Source organism: Lytechinus pictus, chromosome 19 (assembly GCF_037042905.1).
Source record: "Lytechinus pictus isolate F3 Inbred chromosome 19, Lp3.0, whole genome shotgun sequence".
In the NCBI taxonomy this organism is placed as follows: domain Eukaryota; kingdom Metazoa; phylum Echinodermata; class Echinoidea; order Temnopleuroida; family Toxopneustidae; genus Lytechinus; species Lytechinus pictus.
The window spans coordinates 11,385,499-11,401,551 of NC_087263.1; the positions used below are offsets into that span (position 1 = coordinate 11,385,499).

Here is a 16,053-nt window from a genome sequence, read left to right on the forward strand (position 1 = left end):
TTTTTACGGATTCTTACGGACTCTTACGGATGTTTACGGATTGTTACGGATTCTTACGGATCCTTACGGATTTCTTACGTATTTATCAATGCTTTCATATAATCTCAAGGAAAATATGTTCATCCACATTAGAATGACCCATGTAAGGATGCATAAGAATTTGTAAACATCCATAAAAATCCGTAAACATCCGTAAACATCCGTAAGAATCCGTAAAAAATCCGTAAGAATCCGTAAGAATCCGTAAGAATCCGTAAAAATCCGTAAACATCCGTAAACATCCGTAAGAATCCGTAAAAATCCGTAAAAATCCGTAAACATCCGTAAGAATCCGTAAACATCCGTAAGAATCCGTAAGAATCCGTAAGAATCCGTAAAAATCCGTAAACATCCGTAAGAATCCGTAAGAATCCGTAAACATCCGTAAGAATCCGTAAACATCTAAAGAAAAGGCTCACGTGCTTATGTAGCAGGTGACGTCATGCGTCGCGTCCCCGCGCTTCATTATCCAATTAAGATGGCGTCCCCGCGCTTCATTATCCAATTAAGATGGCGTCCCCGCGCTTCATTATCCAATTAAGATGGCGTCCCCACGCGGAGTCATTATCCAATTAAAATCACGTCCCCGCGCTTCATTATCCAATTTCCTGTTTACCGCGTACCCAAAGGTCAAAGGTCATGATTGACCGGAAGGTGGGGTCACGGGGTCAGCAGTGACCGGAAGTTGGGGTCAAAGGTCATGCGGTCAAAGGTCAAAGGTCAAGTGAGCCCAGGTCTAACCCATAACCCATCACGATGCGATAAAACCTTTAGTAGGAAGTATGATATGCAGAGGCATGAACAAAATGAGCATGATACTGGAGAAGAAACGAGTGAAGATGAAGACTCCGACCCACCCTCTCAAATGCAAAGAGTTGAAGAATCCAACGATGATTCCGAAACGAGCGTATCAGAAAGCGATGGACACGAATCGTCACTGACAGCAAACATGGAAGAAACTGAAGACAACCTCGCTTATCGCGGATGGTTGGAGCAAGCCATGACGGCCACCAAGGACTTGAGAGACGAAAAATATCAGAAATACATCTCAGAAGGAATGGAAGAGGAAGACGCTAAAGAAAAGGCTCACGTGAAACTAATGTGGGCAATCAAACGCATCTTTTTCGATCTTTACTCTCAGTTCTTGCAGCAGAACGTGTACCTCGAAGACGCTGACATCAATCGTGAAATCGTGTCCGATCTCACGGAAAGATTAGAGAATGGCATGGGATTCCGGAAAGCCGTACAGAGAGTGTTAGCCAGGCATGGTTCACAATTCGATGGTTTATTCCAGTATCAAGGTGACGATGACGATAATGATGATGGTGGAGAAGAAACGGAGGGTGAAGATGGAGTCTACAACTAAAGGCACAAACATCAGCTTGTCGAATAATAATAATCCAAGAAAACGCCGTCAACATAAATGACAGTTTGAACTTCATTCTGTTCATATTTTCTGAATGCCATCCATAGACATGTGTTACAATCCATTAAGTTAAGCGAATAAATAGAAAAACGAGAACTTCACTTTAATATTAACAATGAACAGTTAACAATTAGTTTGTTATTACAACATAATTTGAGAACATAACTTACATTATTTTACCTTTGTATCAAAATCTGCTGTTAATACACTATCTGAACATATCTACATTGAAATGGAATAGAATAAATGATAAGAATAAAGAATCATCCTTGACTGTATAGTGTTTCATGTTATCACCATCTGTACTGCGGATGAATGAAGTTGATTTAAAGGAGTCATATATACTGGTTTTAATATACTTTTTGCGAGTCAGAGAGCCTGGCAGGTCGTGTGAGTTAAAATGAAAAGTATGGAAGTATGAGCAAAACAGTATGAAAAAGTCAGAGAGTTTTGATGGGGACAAGTCTGGAGTAGAGCCTGAGATGTATAATCACACGTTGGATTACCAATAATTGTTGAAATAAGAGGCAGAGAGAGAGTCGGCTTTCACCTTTCCAATAGGATATCCCAAGTTCAATGACGCGCGTTGGACGTGCATGGGGTGATCGATTCGTGAACCGCGAGGCACTTGACATATCTGCCGGTAGGCGGAGAAAGATAACTTTTTCAATAGGAAACTGTGTAGAGATCATACGTCTGTTTTGTGCATCGTATCCTTTACGTGACGATTGTGCCACGGTGGTGCAATACCGATACGGTGCGATAAGGGTAATTCCCTGGAATGACATCACGGTGGTTGCGTCGCTAACACCATATCATGGTGACGTCATGCGAGGCACTTGACATATCTACCGGTAGGCGGAAAAAGATAACTTTTTAAATAGGAAACTGCAAAGATGTCTTTTTGTGCATCGTATCATATGCTAAAAATACCCGTGCAACGTCGCTGCATCGTGTGATAAGGTCGACCGAAAGTCACCAATACGTGGCGATGACGGAACGGTGGTGCAATATCGATGGTGCAATAAGGGTAATTCTATGACATCACGGTGGTTGCATAACCGCGTCGTAATACCATTTCAAGTCTGGGTCAACCCATCGGGTCGTGTGGTCAAAGGCTGAACGGGGTAAAGGTCATGTGGTCAAAGGCTGACCGGACTAATAAGATGGCGTCCCCACGCGGAGTCATTATCCAATTAAAATCGCGTCCCCACGCGGAGTCATTATCCAATTAAAATCGCGTCCCGCGCTTCATTATCCAATTAAGATGGCGTCCCCACGCGGAGTCATTATCCAATTAAAATCGCGTCCCGCGCTTCATTATCCAATTAAGATGGCGTCCCCGCGCTTCATTATCCAATTAAGATGGCGTCCCCGCGCTTCATTATCCAATTAAGATGGCGTCCCCACGCGGAGTCATTATCCAATTAAAATCACGTCCCCGCGCTTCATTATCCAATTTCCTGTTTACCGCGTACCCAAAGGTCAAAGGTCATGATTGACCGGAAGGTGGGGTCACGGGGTCAGCAGTGACCGGAAGTTGGGGTCAAAGGTCATGCGGTCAAAGGTCAAAGGTCAAAGGTCAAGTGAGCCCAGGTCTAACCCATAACTACTTGCTTTATTCCGGTAAAACAGTTCTCGACATGTCTTCATGAATATTCAATAAGCAAACTGATGATGTCATATCAGTCCCCACTTGTTCTTTTGTAGTTTATTATAATTATGAAATTAGGTTTATTCAAATTGTGTATTTCAAGAACCAAAATTATTGGAATAACAACTGATTAAGTGCATTAGATATGCATTGCTGCAACTTATATCATTACAAGGGAGACAAATTATTCACACATGTATAAAAAAAAATTCACACATGTATAAAAAAAAAGGGGGGAAAGGACCAGATTTTATTGTTGATTCAGTTAATCCATTTACCACAACTTTATATACAGAGTTAGAAGTTCGTTTACTGTGTATGAGTATGTATAACGTACCACAAGAAGCAAAATTTAATTAGGAATCTTGATTCCGTCATTTTTTGTAGTATTTTATTCACACAAATATAACAAATATGTGACGTTTCAATGCAGTCCCGTATTTAATGGCTGTCCCAAAGAGCTGGCTTTCGTATGCAAGCTTTGCAATTCCCCGGCCCCCATCTCCCTCCTTACTACGTCAAAAAAGGTGTTTTTCGGAGGTTAACATAGGAGTTCTTCAATTCTTGAGCACTACCTGGGTCCCGTTTCATAAAGACTTGTTATTGCACACTTTCTTTAACAAACCAACTATCATCCAATCAGACTGAAGGATTTCAGTAGCTTTTAACTGTTATTGCAAATTTGTTACAATAACACGTTTTATGCAACGCTCCCCTGGATTGTGATGAATCAGGACTTGTTTTTTTTTCTTATTTTCTCCTGATTTTGCTTTCTGCGTAAATTACATGTATATAAAGGAAACAATGCTTTTAACAGTATTCATTTGGAGTGTCTGTATACCGTAATTACAAAATGCGGCAATTTATGGTAGTTCTGGAAGAATAGCTGTTTGAGTACACAGTCCCAGCTTGTTACGTAATTGCAAACACGATAGTCTGCACCTTAAGTCGATATTAAACGTCGTTTCTCTTTCAAAAACATAAACTCCCAAAGACTGCCGATCACATTTATAAGTTGTTTTAAGACCTGAGAGACAAGCCATGCATATATCATTTATATTTATACAGTGATTTCATGTGCATGCCATTACCCAAATAGTCCGCTCATATAGGTAGCTATTTTGGTTTTTCTATGAGATCTTCACTACTGGTCTGAAGTTGTTAGACTATCTCGCGGATTATGTCGGCTATATATTCTCGTTATCTTGCGAAATAATTCTAACTAGTTCAAAAGTTATCCAGTCCAGTTACCACTTTGCGAGGTATGCTAAATGTAAGATAGTTCATTCGAAAGCTACACGCCATTTTGATCGCAGCGATACTTTTGGTTCCTTCCAAAAAAAAATCTAGGCCTATTTAAAGTTAAACAGGTAACGAAATATGGCGGCAACAGAATCTGTCAGCTCAGCTGCAAACACGGGAGAAATTGATATTTTCCATCAATTCCTCGAATATAAGGGAGTAACCCTTATTGCGATGCAAAAGCCAGAAATATTGGAGGCTTTGCAGGACTGGGAGACGAAACCTGACGATGTGTATCTTGTTACCTATCCGAAATCGGGTAAGTGCTATCCTTTTATTTCAATCGTTTCATTATTTTTCTTATAATGATCATTATTGTTAGTAGTAGTAGAAGTAGTATTATTAATTATCATAAAGGTGTTGCGGCTTAGTAGATAAGTCTCCGGATTTTGATCCACAAGGTCCAGGGCTCGAGCCCCACCACTATAAGCACTCGTTCGCGTCATTGGGCAAGGCGTTTATCAACATCTGCCACTCTCCATGGAGATGGAGTAAATGGGTACCCGGAAATATAAGGAAATTCCTTGAATTCCCGAGCATCCGATAAGGGCCGGTAGCCGTGCTAAAGCTGGGGTAATAAATGTGCAGCGCTGAAACATTATAATGTTGCATATTATTACTTTATTCCATGGGCGGAAATCCCAGGGGGGACGTGTCCCCCCTACTCAAAATAGTAGGGGGGACACAATATCAAATGTCCCCCCTACTATTTTTTGTCTTTTATGATGGTAAGAAATACATCATTCTAAATCGAAATAAAACATGTATTTTGGGACGAGATGACAATACTTTTGGGATGATAACCTTTTTTTTGCTTGTCAAATTTTCCCGCCCCTTGTCCCCATAGGCGGATCCAATATCCAATTCAATATGGAGCTCAAATATCAAGTTTGGAAGTCAATATACAAAACATATTTCACCTCGGAAATCGAACTTTCATTATTTTTTGTGATTTACAAATTGATTTTTAAAAAGTGCTCTGTAAAAATATCAGTTTTATGGTCTGAAGAATTTTATCAACATTTGCTGCTTGCGCTGCGCGCTTCCAAATTTTCATTTATCAGGTACGTATTATTTTCGTGTATTCCATAAAGTTTTCAAAATATCCCTTTTCAGGTCTGATTGTCAAGACGTATCAGCTAGCGCTGCACGCTGTCATTTTGATTGGCGAGTTATGTATGTTTCAATATTGATTATACAACAAACTACTTAAAATCCCCTTTTCATGACAGTTTATCAAAAATTTTAGCTCGCGATTAGCGCTCGCATTAATGGTTAAAAATATATTAACTGATGCATCCTATTCATATTTACAAAAGTGAAATGTCCAGTTTTTATGCCATAATATTGTAACACGCGGAAACTGATGTAGAAAGATGACACACGACACCATTCCTTGTGTTTCGGTTCGTTTAATACCGATGGATCGTTACATACAAAATTCCAAGTACAAGAACACAAGATAGAAAAAAACCCTGGCAATCTGGCCTATAGAGGACCATATTTCCTCTGGTGAGAGCCTCACCCGCTACACGAATGTCATGTCAAATACCTTTAATTCTGACCCGAAAATGAAGAAGCCTCTCTGCCTGCCCCATGAATGGGGTGCAGTGCAGGAGTGAATTGGAGCAAAATCCTCTCTCCTTTTTATGCAGTTATCACTCTCCATTCACAGATGCTAAGCCTTGACCATAATTATCTACGTCATACAAGCTCATAGCTCTGGAATGTGATGTTTTGACCCAAAGACCATTCAGCATCACTCTTACCCAGAAAGAGTGTGAATCATACTTCTTCAAAAGCATGAAGATTGTTAAATATTTCTACTTTCTACTACTTCCTGTGCACTTCCTGTGAAGGCATCTATCACTTACAGACAAATGATTAAGAGTTATGAAAATATATGAATTTCCATTAAACAGTTCATTTTGACCTGTTACAATATCATCAGATTTCGCGCCCTCATTAGGCATTAATAAATATGATATTAATTTAATAATTAAATTGTCCCTTTTGTTTCATCTCGCGCTTAGCAAGAGGAATAGGAAGATAGTCATCATTTTCATGACATGTCGTAAGGATGCCCCGTTCCTATGTTGAATTATATAGCTATCCTGTTCACGATTACAAAAATGTTCAGCTCGCGCTTCGCGCTCGCATTTTTTGATTGTTGAAATATGTAACGCCTTCATGGCTAAGTGCAAGCAGTCCTTAACAGATACCTTTTCAACAGGTACCAGTTCAAAACGTATATACAAATTTTCTGCTCGCGCTCTGCGCTCGCATTATTAATACTCATCCTTTTTATGATTTACAAAACATGAATAGAATGTCTCGTTCAGTAAATATCATAGGATTAAATCTCGAAATTTTCCGCTCGCGCTTCGCGCTCGCATCAATTGTCTACTTATACACCTATTCTGCTTGAGTTACAAAAAATGCTTAGAATTTCCATTCTTTAGGTGAAAATGTCAACAACAAAAAATCAGCTCGCGCTCGCATTATTTGATTGTTAAATGCTAACTGCACGCAGTTTTTAACAGGTATCTTTTCCATCGGTTCATTTCTGCTCGCGCTTTGCGTTCGTAGTAATTATTAAGTTGCATACACATTTTTTCAGGATAACAAACATTGCCCAGAATGTTCAAATTTTAGGAAAAAATACATAACATTTCCAAAAAATTAGCTCACGCTTCGCGCTCGCATCATATAATAAGGATATGATATTATTTATGAATTTATAAAAATAAAGCTAAGAAGTGACTAATGAGGACTACCCCTTCAAAGAAACAAACACAAATCATCTTCGAGATGCCGATCGGGGAAAATATGGCTGAAAAAAATTTCCGCCCCCCCCCCCTATTGGCGAAGGCTGGATCCACCCCTGTGACCCCCCTACCTTTTGGGAGAGATTTCCGCCCCTGCTTTATTCATTACTATTATTACAATTATTGTTATTATTACATTCATTATTATCATCGTCATTATTATTATTATATTTAATATTGCCAGGGACACATTGGATCTTCGAGATCGTCTCCCTCATCAAGAACGATGTCGAGATCGAAAAGATCGACCGGAGACGTATGGTGTACGCCCTGGATCTCGCTCTCTCCCACAGCGCCGAGGGTCTCGCAACCATAACGCCTGGCCACGAGATGATGGCCAAGTGGGAATCCCCTCGTGTCATGAGCTCGCACATCCTTGAAGAGTTTGCGCCAGAACAGATCAAGAAATCATCGAAGGTACGTTCCTTGTAAAACAAGAAGGCAGGGACATTTGGAAGAGTTTACACCTTTGACCACTAATGAATCAAAGTGCTCTCTTTTGGTAACACATATTACTTATAACATCCTTTTCGATTTCACTTTTTTTTTTTCATTATTTTGTATGTTATTGTTTTACATGATAATTTTCTAGTGCTTTGTCTAACCACCTCCCCTTGTAGGCCTATAATAAAACATCGCATTCTTACTTTAACTTCAAATTAAATCTTTTCAATTCCATATGTTTGATGGAGGAAACCCCTTCCCCACTTCAAAAAAGCTCCAAATCCAAAGCGTTCAATAACGGCTGAGACCCCCCCCCCCCCCCCTCACTCTTTAGTCTTTTTCCTTGAATATCCTTTGTATCTACTCCCCCCCCCCCCCCCATGAAAAAAAAACATGCTAAAGATCATGTTAGGGCCTGGGTGTGCATACAATTTGACTGTCAAAAGACAAACAGGCCCGCCAGATAAAGAGGTTTTGATAAATTATTGACCATAATACAAACTTATTTTTCAAAAACCATTTTAGAAACGACGAAGAAGAGGATAAAAGAAAAACAAATATACATATGGTACACAATTTCAAGAAAAGACACTATGTCAACACAAATAGACGTAACGATAAGAAGAGATTTAGATGGATCACGATATAAGTACATTGAGATGAAGAATATGACGATCAATATGAAGACAATCGAAATCAAAATAAAAAAGAACAAGAGGAATTAGATATTTGTATTTTTCTATTCATTCAAATATTTATTTATTCATATATTTATTTATTGACTTGCATTTCAGATTTGCCATGTTGCAGAATCCTTCCACATCGCAACTGCGAAAACTCCATGTAATCTTGCTCAAAACCTTCTGAATTATCCGTTTAAACCCATTCTATTTTTGTTTTCTTCTCCTTTTTAATCAGGTTATTTACTTTTCCAGAAACCCCAAGGACGTGTTTGTTTCATATTTCAAGTTTGTTGGTCCTACTCTCCCTGCCGAGATGGAAGGCATGAAGGGGTTTCTCCCATTTTTTCTTTCAGAGAAAAGTAAGTACACTTTTAAAATAGTTGGGCAAAAGATTCCCAACTTTTAACTTAATACCCTGGGCAACATACTGTCCACACAGCTATCGGTTAAAATCTGCCCAAATTGGGTAATAAAAACTAATAATTGGGTAATAAATTTGTTCAATTGGATAATAATCGCCCAGAATATAACCACCATGCATTACCCAACACAGTGGACAGCATGTGGAGCGTCGTGGCCCACTGGATTAGTCTCCGGACTTTGAAACAGAGGGTCGTGGGTTCGAATCTCAGCCATGGCGTAGTTTCCTTCCGCAAGGAATTAATCCACAGTGTGCTGCACTCGACCCAGGTGAAGTAAATTGGTACCGGCAGGAAGTAATTCCTTTAAAAAAAAGTGTGTGCACCTGAGCTGGTAGCCTAGCTTAGTCGGTGTAATAATGGCAGGGCCCGCTGGGAGAACAGTTTTCGGAACTTAAATGGCTACCCCGGGTAAATATGCCGTTAGTATTATTATTATTATTATTATGTTGCCCAACATTTTAAGTGTGTATTCTTCAAGCGGTGACACGACATTTTTGCTCCTGCGTCTTTTGCTCCGGTATTAATTTTAGAGAGCATAGGGTTAGAGTTTGTAATTGTGGGGCTGTTGTGGTCTAGTGGTTATGAATCTCGTCTTTCAATCTAAGGGATGTGGGTTCGATTACCGGCCGTAGCGTGTTTTCCTTCAGCAAGAAATTTACCCATATTGTGCTGCTCTCAACCCAGGTGAGGTGAATGGGTACTGCTAAACTGTTATACCATTATATCTCTCCCCACTATCTGGGGGAGTTGGGGAGCTTCACACTCCTACCTCTTTTCCAAAACAGTGTGGAAAATGTAAAAAAAAATGATCATCTGGGCTCCGTAACAAAAAGGTTTGCAATCAATCGCTAAATACCAATGACCAATCAAGATCATCGTTACATGCGCACTCTGATTAAAATACTGACCGGGAACCAATCAGTGCGGTTCTTTCAATTTGCAATTCATCGCAAACCTTGTGTTGCGGATCCCTGGTTGTGATGTTTTGTATGGCCAGCCTACGTTCCCCCCCCCCAAAAAAAAAAAAAAAATATATATATATATATATATCATTATTATAAACACATTAAAGAAGATTCCTCGGGCCATGTCGGCTACTTAATCATGTTAATACTCGTGTAATCGTGTATCCGCGTACTGTTTTCCCTTTTACTACTATTGCTACTTCTACTACTATATATACTACGACTGCCACAGCCGAAGATAAAATGTTGATAAAAATAATTCCAATTATTGAACCATTATTGATCATCACTGTAAAAAAATGAAGTGCTGATTTAGCACTTACAGTGCTTGTATAGTGAATGCACAACAAGGGCTAATTTTCTAGTTTAAATTTGAACTAGAAAATCAGCACTCGTAGTGCAGTCACTATACAAGCACTGTAAGTGCTTAATTTAGCACTTCGTTTTCTACAGTGTAATCATTCCGCTGACGCTGCCATCGTTATCATTTCGTATTGGAGCTACAAAAAAATAACAATTCTTTTACTTTTCCTTCTTATCAGTGTTCGGGGGAAGTTGGTTCCGTCATGTTAAAGGCTGGTTTGCACGGAAAGATGACCCCAACGTCCTTATATGTAAATACGAAGACTTCCACAAGGTAAGAATGGTGTAAAACTATAATTTTTTCAATAATGTCGGCATTTTCCCCTACATTGATTCCACAAGCTTATTATAACGGGAAATCCACTCTATAGTCAAATCATTTCCAATTAAAAAAATATAACAAGGAGAGAAAATGTTTTAATGCAGCAAACACGAAACCCCATTAACATACGTCATTTGATAAGTGCATTCCATTTCTTCCCTCCTCTTCTCTGTTATGGTTCATTATGCTTGCGCATGCCCCCCCCCCCCTCCCTCACAGATTCGTGCGTGAAATCATGAGCCCGACGATCATTTGCTGTACGCATGTTATGACAATGTGCTGGGTGGGGTCGACCTCTTACTATGATGTCATACAATAAATTAATATCATAATTTTTGCTTTTGGCTCGAACTTTGCCAAATGTATCGGGTTTTATGTTTGGTCTTCACCGTGTAGCAATGCTAATTTGATGGCATGGCAGAGTTTCTTTAATGCAAAAGTCACATTAACCAAAACTATGCTAATTCGTGTTGGCATCAGGCGATTACTTTATAAGGTCTAAAATAGACCAATAAGCAAGTTAAAGAAACGAAACCAGTATTTTCTCCAAACATGTTTGTATATTGAACATTATAAATTACATATTTTACGATGAACATAATTCAAATCGAATTCCATAGAAGTATGTAATAATGATTATGAACTCCCTGCTAGAAAGAACAGTGTCTTACAGTGTGATCAGTGTGTTTACATAATGGACTATGTGAAAATGATATTCACACTGTTAAATGTTCAAAGTTAAAAGTGTGAAATAAATTTCGCACTGTAGCTCCCTCTATCGTGTGGATGTTCACAGTGTGATGACATAGTAGACTATGAATGTTAAATTGTGAATATGTGATTCACACTGTTGAAAAGTTCCAATTTATCAATGTAAAGGTGATTGCACATTGTGTTCCATACTGTGCGCACACTGTGGAACACAGTGTTCTTTCCCGTGTAGTCCAGTCAATTGTCTTTGAAAAATGTGCTGGTGAATGTTCCATAAAGCTGTTCACAAGCTACGAGCGACTGGTGACCTTTCGTTGGCGCTAGATCGACACAAATGAAGACCTGGTTTGTATCGTTTACCACAAGAAAGGATCACCAGTCATTCATAAAATCGCTCATAACTTGCCAGCAGCTTTATGGAACACCCACCCGGTTACATGGCCACAGCGAACATAGTCACTGAAAATGTTTCAAATTATAGTCATTCGATTCGGTGCCCTCCCAGTCATCCAACTTCAGTTCTGTGAATTCTCGTGTTAAGTATACACATCTATAACCATGACACTATTGATATGTTGTCTTTCTATAATCAAGGGATTTTTTAGGGAATATAAATAGTAAGTGGAATTGGATTGTTCTTCCCAATTTTCTATGTTGTAACTTTTATCATTAACTTTATTATTATTGTTATTATCAATAATATTTTGCATCATCATCCTCATTAGTCATTCGTTTTTATTATCGGCCTCAACTAATTAGAACTCTAAACTCCTGAAGGGAAGCCGTATTTCTTTGGAAAATGAAAGTGTTCCGCACTCTTCTCAAACGTTAATCTCCAGCTTTTGCTTTTTACATTGATATCTTTTAGGATTTGAGAGGCAGCATCAAGCGAGTTGCAGATTTCCTCGAGCGCCCTCTATCGGAGGAGAAACTCGATAAACTCGTTGAGCTAACTGAATTGAAGGGCATGCAGAAAACGTATCAACAAATCGAAGAGAATATGGGGGAAGAAGGCAAGTCGGTCACACGGCTGTTTGGGCAACTGCCCTACTTACGAAAAGGTGAGACCCGCCAAATCAATTTAAAGTATTATTAAGTGTAGACTAGAGAGATTTTGTCAATATAAATTATGGCGAATCAATAAAAAAAAATCATATTTACCTTCGAACCAATATTTTTTTTTAAAGGGCAAAACAAAACAAGTGCACACCTCGTTACAATGAATTCGTATAGCATTTTCATTTGAATGCAGCATAAAAGAGCATTGTCGATTAAATGCCTTGCTCACGAACCTAGGTGCCGCGGCCCTATAATCGAACCCCGGACTTTCCATGTGTAGTCAGGCGCCTTAGACCACTCGGCCACGACACCTCCATCTTTGGAAAATAATGCCCCCCTTCCCCCTATTATAATATTCAACATCAACAACCAAAAAAAAAGAAGATATTTTCTCAATACGGAATATTGGATGAGAACCATTTCCAACGTTATGCATCACGTCGTTAAAACCAAATCAAAATTATTGCACTTAATGATCAACATAATCTCCGATATCTAAGCGTATGTAATGTTCTTCTTTTCTCTTTTTGTTTACATTTTTTCCCCCAATTTCTAGGGAAAGTGGGCAATTGGAAAGAGAATCTCACCGTGGCTCAAAACGAATATTTTGATCAGGTCTACAAACAAGCGATGGACGGGACAGATATTGAATTCGAATTCGAGTTGTAAAAGCATAAATATGCATTTGCTATTTGGCGCGCTTTTATTTGATCTGTACACTGTTGCCGGTCATTCTTGTTCTCATACATCGCTTTCAGCAGTCCAGTACTTCGCTGGTCCAGACCAGGCCGGGGCTTAGTCGTAAATATTTTAGTTTAAGAATGGCGCGGATAGCTCGCTCCATACCCTGGGATATTTTTGATGCTGCTTTCAGCATCAGACCAGCTATCTTGAAAGTATAATCAGTCAGTCCGCAAGCCCTGAAAAAGTAGCTTCTTTTATCCAAGTGATATTCATGACTAGAGGGTTTTTGCATAGTTAATGAGCTTGGTGCCAACCAAAACACCTCTTTTTATTCGGCCATTGCTGCTCTAAATATTGACCAAATTTCATGTTTTTGGTATCTTTGTAAAGAAGAAGAATCATTCTTTCAGGTCATGTGTTTGGATTTTTAAAAGAATGTTGTAATATAGGAAAAACTTTTGATCTAAAACATGAAACAAAATATTTTTTTTCATGCAACAAAAGTTGTTGTTTTCACACTTAATTTCTGTTTGGGCACAAATGATTTTTAAATCATGATAAAGCTGAAGATCTAAGCTTTAATATGATATAATTTTAATAAGAAGATGTATTTTAGATGGGTCAGCAGCCAGCTTTTCATAGGCCAAGTACATTTTGCAGCTCAAAAACAAGAATACTGCGCTCTGATTGGTCATAGAGCCACACACCCACGCAAATTCCAATGTTCCCCACACTGGGCCTCTGCTAGTCTAGTTCTAGACGATTTTAAACGAATCTATTTGCACCACGATATAATACGTTCTATTCCGTGCGTACGCCCAGCCGAGTGTGCGCGCAAAACCGAGTACAGGTTCTCGGTTTTGCGCGCACACTCGGCTGGGCGTACGCACGGAATAGAACGTATTATATCGTGGTGCAAATAGATTCGTTTAAAATCGTCTAGAACTAGACTAGGCCTCTGCAAGGTCACACTCACCATGTGGTAATCTCTTCAAATTACCCGCGCCTGTTTGTTTTGAAAACAGTATTCAGCCAATCAGAACTCTGGATTTTATGTTACTCAGAAATTTCAGAAATCTCGTCTTGCATCTTGATGGATAAAGCTGGCTGCTGACCCATCTAAAAGATGCCACATATCAAGAGTGACATTGTAAGAAAGTATAGAGTTTGAGCTTTCTGATGATATAAATAATGTTGGTGCCTAAAACACAAAATGTTGCACAATTTGCAAGTGAAAACAGAGGAAGAAAATTATGTTTGATGCATCTTTTCAGGTAAAAAATTCACTTATTTATCAAAATATTTCATTCAAAAGAAATGACCAATATAAAAGAGTAACATTTACTCTTGCCCATGGTACAAAAATAATCAATATTACTCAAGGAGAAAGTGGTTAAATTCTTTGAGAAAGAAAGTCTCACAATTCACGAGATTTTGCAGGGACATGAATTCAGCCACGAGAGGACTTGGATAAATCTTGCTCATTTGCTCATTAACACAGGGGCTTGCGGACTGACTGTAATAGCGTAAAAAAAAGTAACGCGTGTCTTCTACAGTTACTGAACGCTTGTGGTGCGGACTATTTTAGTGCAGGCTTGGTGCGGACCGAAAACTCATGAATTACTGAAAACTGTAAAGTGTACAAACTCTACAACTGAACAGATTGTTCTTACAAAAATCATACATCGAAAGCAAAATCCCAGTGAAAAGGGACTAAATGGCAAGGTTAAATGATGTATTTCAAAATAACCTATTTTCTGTATAAAGAAATAAATTTCATTGAAAATATCGTGTTTCATATAACATTTTTCTTCCAAAAATTTTGTTCAGATCTGACAACGTTCCTTGAATTCGATTGGCTGTGTATAGGTATATAGAACTTGATATTGATCATGGGGGCAGAGCGTTCTAGAAATACAGCATATGTTTTATTGCAATGATACATGTTTCAATTTCTCCATGTTTATGATGATTTGTTAATAGAGTTACATGACATTTTTCAAATAGATGGAAATCTTCTCCTTCCAAACAAACGATACTTTGAGAAAATGCGACTTAAATTAGCCAAAAAAATTTTTTATTCATATTATACCTATATTACATTTCTGTTTCACGCAATATTATCATTTAGCAAAAGGATAGATAACTGTTTTCAATTGCAACGATGTGTAGTTAAAAATTCAATTGAGCACTGATTTAATGCATCATGGACCTAACATGATTGCACTCCGATTTATATGTATATATTGTACAAAGCTATTCGCCTGAAGATTTATAATTAACACATAACAACTCAACTAGCGATTGTTCAGGCCTTTGTGGATAATGTGTTTGTGATTAATAAAGGGATCGAATTGAAACATAATAAGGAAAATAATCAATACATTCCTTCTCAGACTTTTTTTTCTTCTCTTTTGAAGGGGGTTTTATTAGAGCGATTCGTCTATTTATGAAGATATATTTTACTCCACTCATTGGGTCGTATTGTACCTTGATGCATTTTTTTATATCACTTTTTATGTTAAGCAAATCATATGAAGGTATCAACTGTTATGTTTTTTTACCACAGCTTCTTGTTTATAATGATTTATGAATAAATATTTGTTTTTACCAAGCCGACGTCTTTGCTAAAATGTCATTTTCTCTCGCCTAGCTGGGAGAATAGTATAAGGATTAAAGAGTAAAATAGTCGTTCATTCATATAGCAATACAAGTGGACAAATGTAAGGCAAAAAAGCTCACACATACACCCCATATAAACACACCCCATCCGCCCGCCTACACACACCCACACACACCCACACACACACACATACATAGACACAATTTTATTTTTCGTTTTCGAGTGCAAGCTCTATAACATTTTTATTTCGATTTCAAGTACATGCGCATAAAAACAAAACTTTGTTCGAAGTCTTGGCAAATACGTTCGCCTATAGACCTTATATTTATACTCATTTTTGAACGATCACGGTCACGCATTTTTCATTCATTTATTTATTTATTCATTTATTTCTTTATGTATTTATAGTTATTTATTCATGAAATTCCGAACGATTCATCCTTCATTCACTCTCTAGATAAACTGTTCCCTCTCCTCTAAATTCGTTCACTGTTTAAAAAACCCTGATTTTACAGAAAAGAAGATTTT

At 38.3% G+C, this 16,053-nt stretch overlaps 1 protein-coding gene across 1 annotated transcript; it reads left to right on the forward strand.

Annotated features, from left to right (window-relative positions):
• The first annotated feature begins 4,339 nt into the window (after positions 1–4,339).
• LOC129282524 (sulfotransferase 1C3-like) lies at positions 4,340–15,516 on the forward strand. The gene is made up of 6 exons (XM_054918418.2): positions 4,340–4,680; positions 7,434–7,666; positions 8,612–8,735; positions 10,306–10,400; positions 12,028–12,220; positions 12,775–15,516. Exons 1-6 carry the CDS (start codon positions 4,500–4,502, stop codon positions 12,885–12,887), a joined length of 939 nt encoding a protein of 312 aa, XP_054774393.2. The 5' UTR covers positions 4,340–4,499; the 3' UTR covers positions 12,888–15,516.
• Positions 15,517–16,053: the final 537 nt, after the last annotated feature.

Bases quoted from the DNA above. Each gene is read 5' to 3' on its own strand.
- LOC129282524 (XM_054918418.2), top strand. From the start codon at position 4,500: ATGGCGGCAACAGAATCTGTCAGCTCAGCTGCAAACACGGGAGAAATT. The intron at 10,401-12,027 runs GTAAGAATGGTG...GATATCTTTTAG, and splicing joins AATACGAAGACTTCCACAAG to GATTTGAGAGGCAGCATCAA. The intron at 12,221-12,774 runs GTGAGACCCGCC...CCCAATTTCTAG, and splicing joins ACTGCCCTACTTACGAAAAG to GGAAAGTGGGCAATTGGAAA.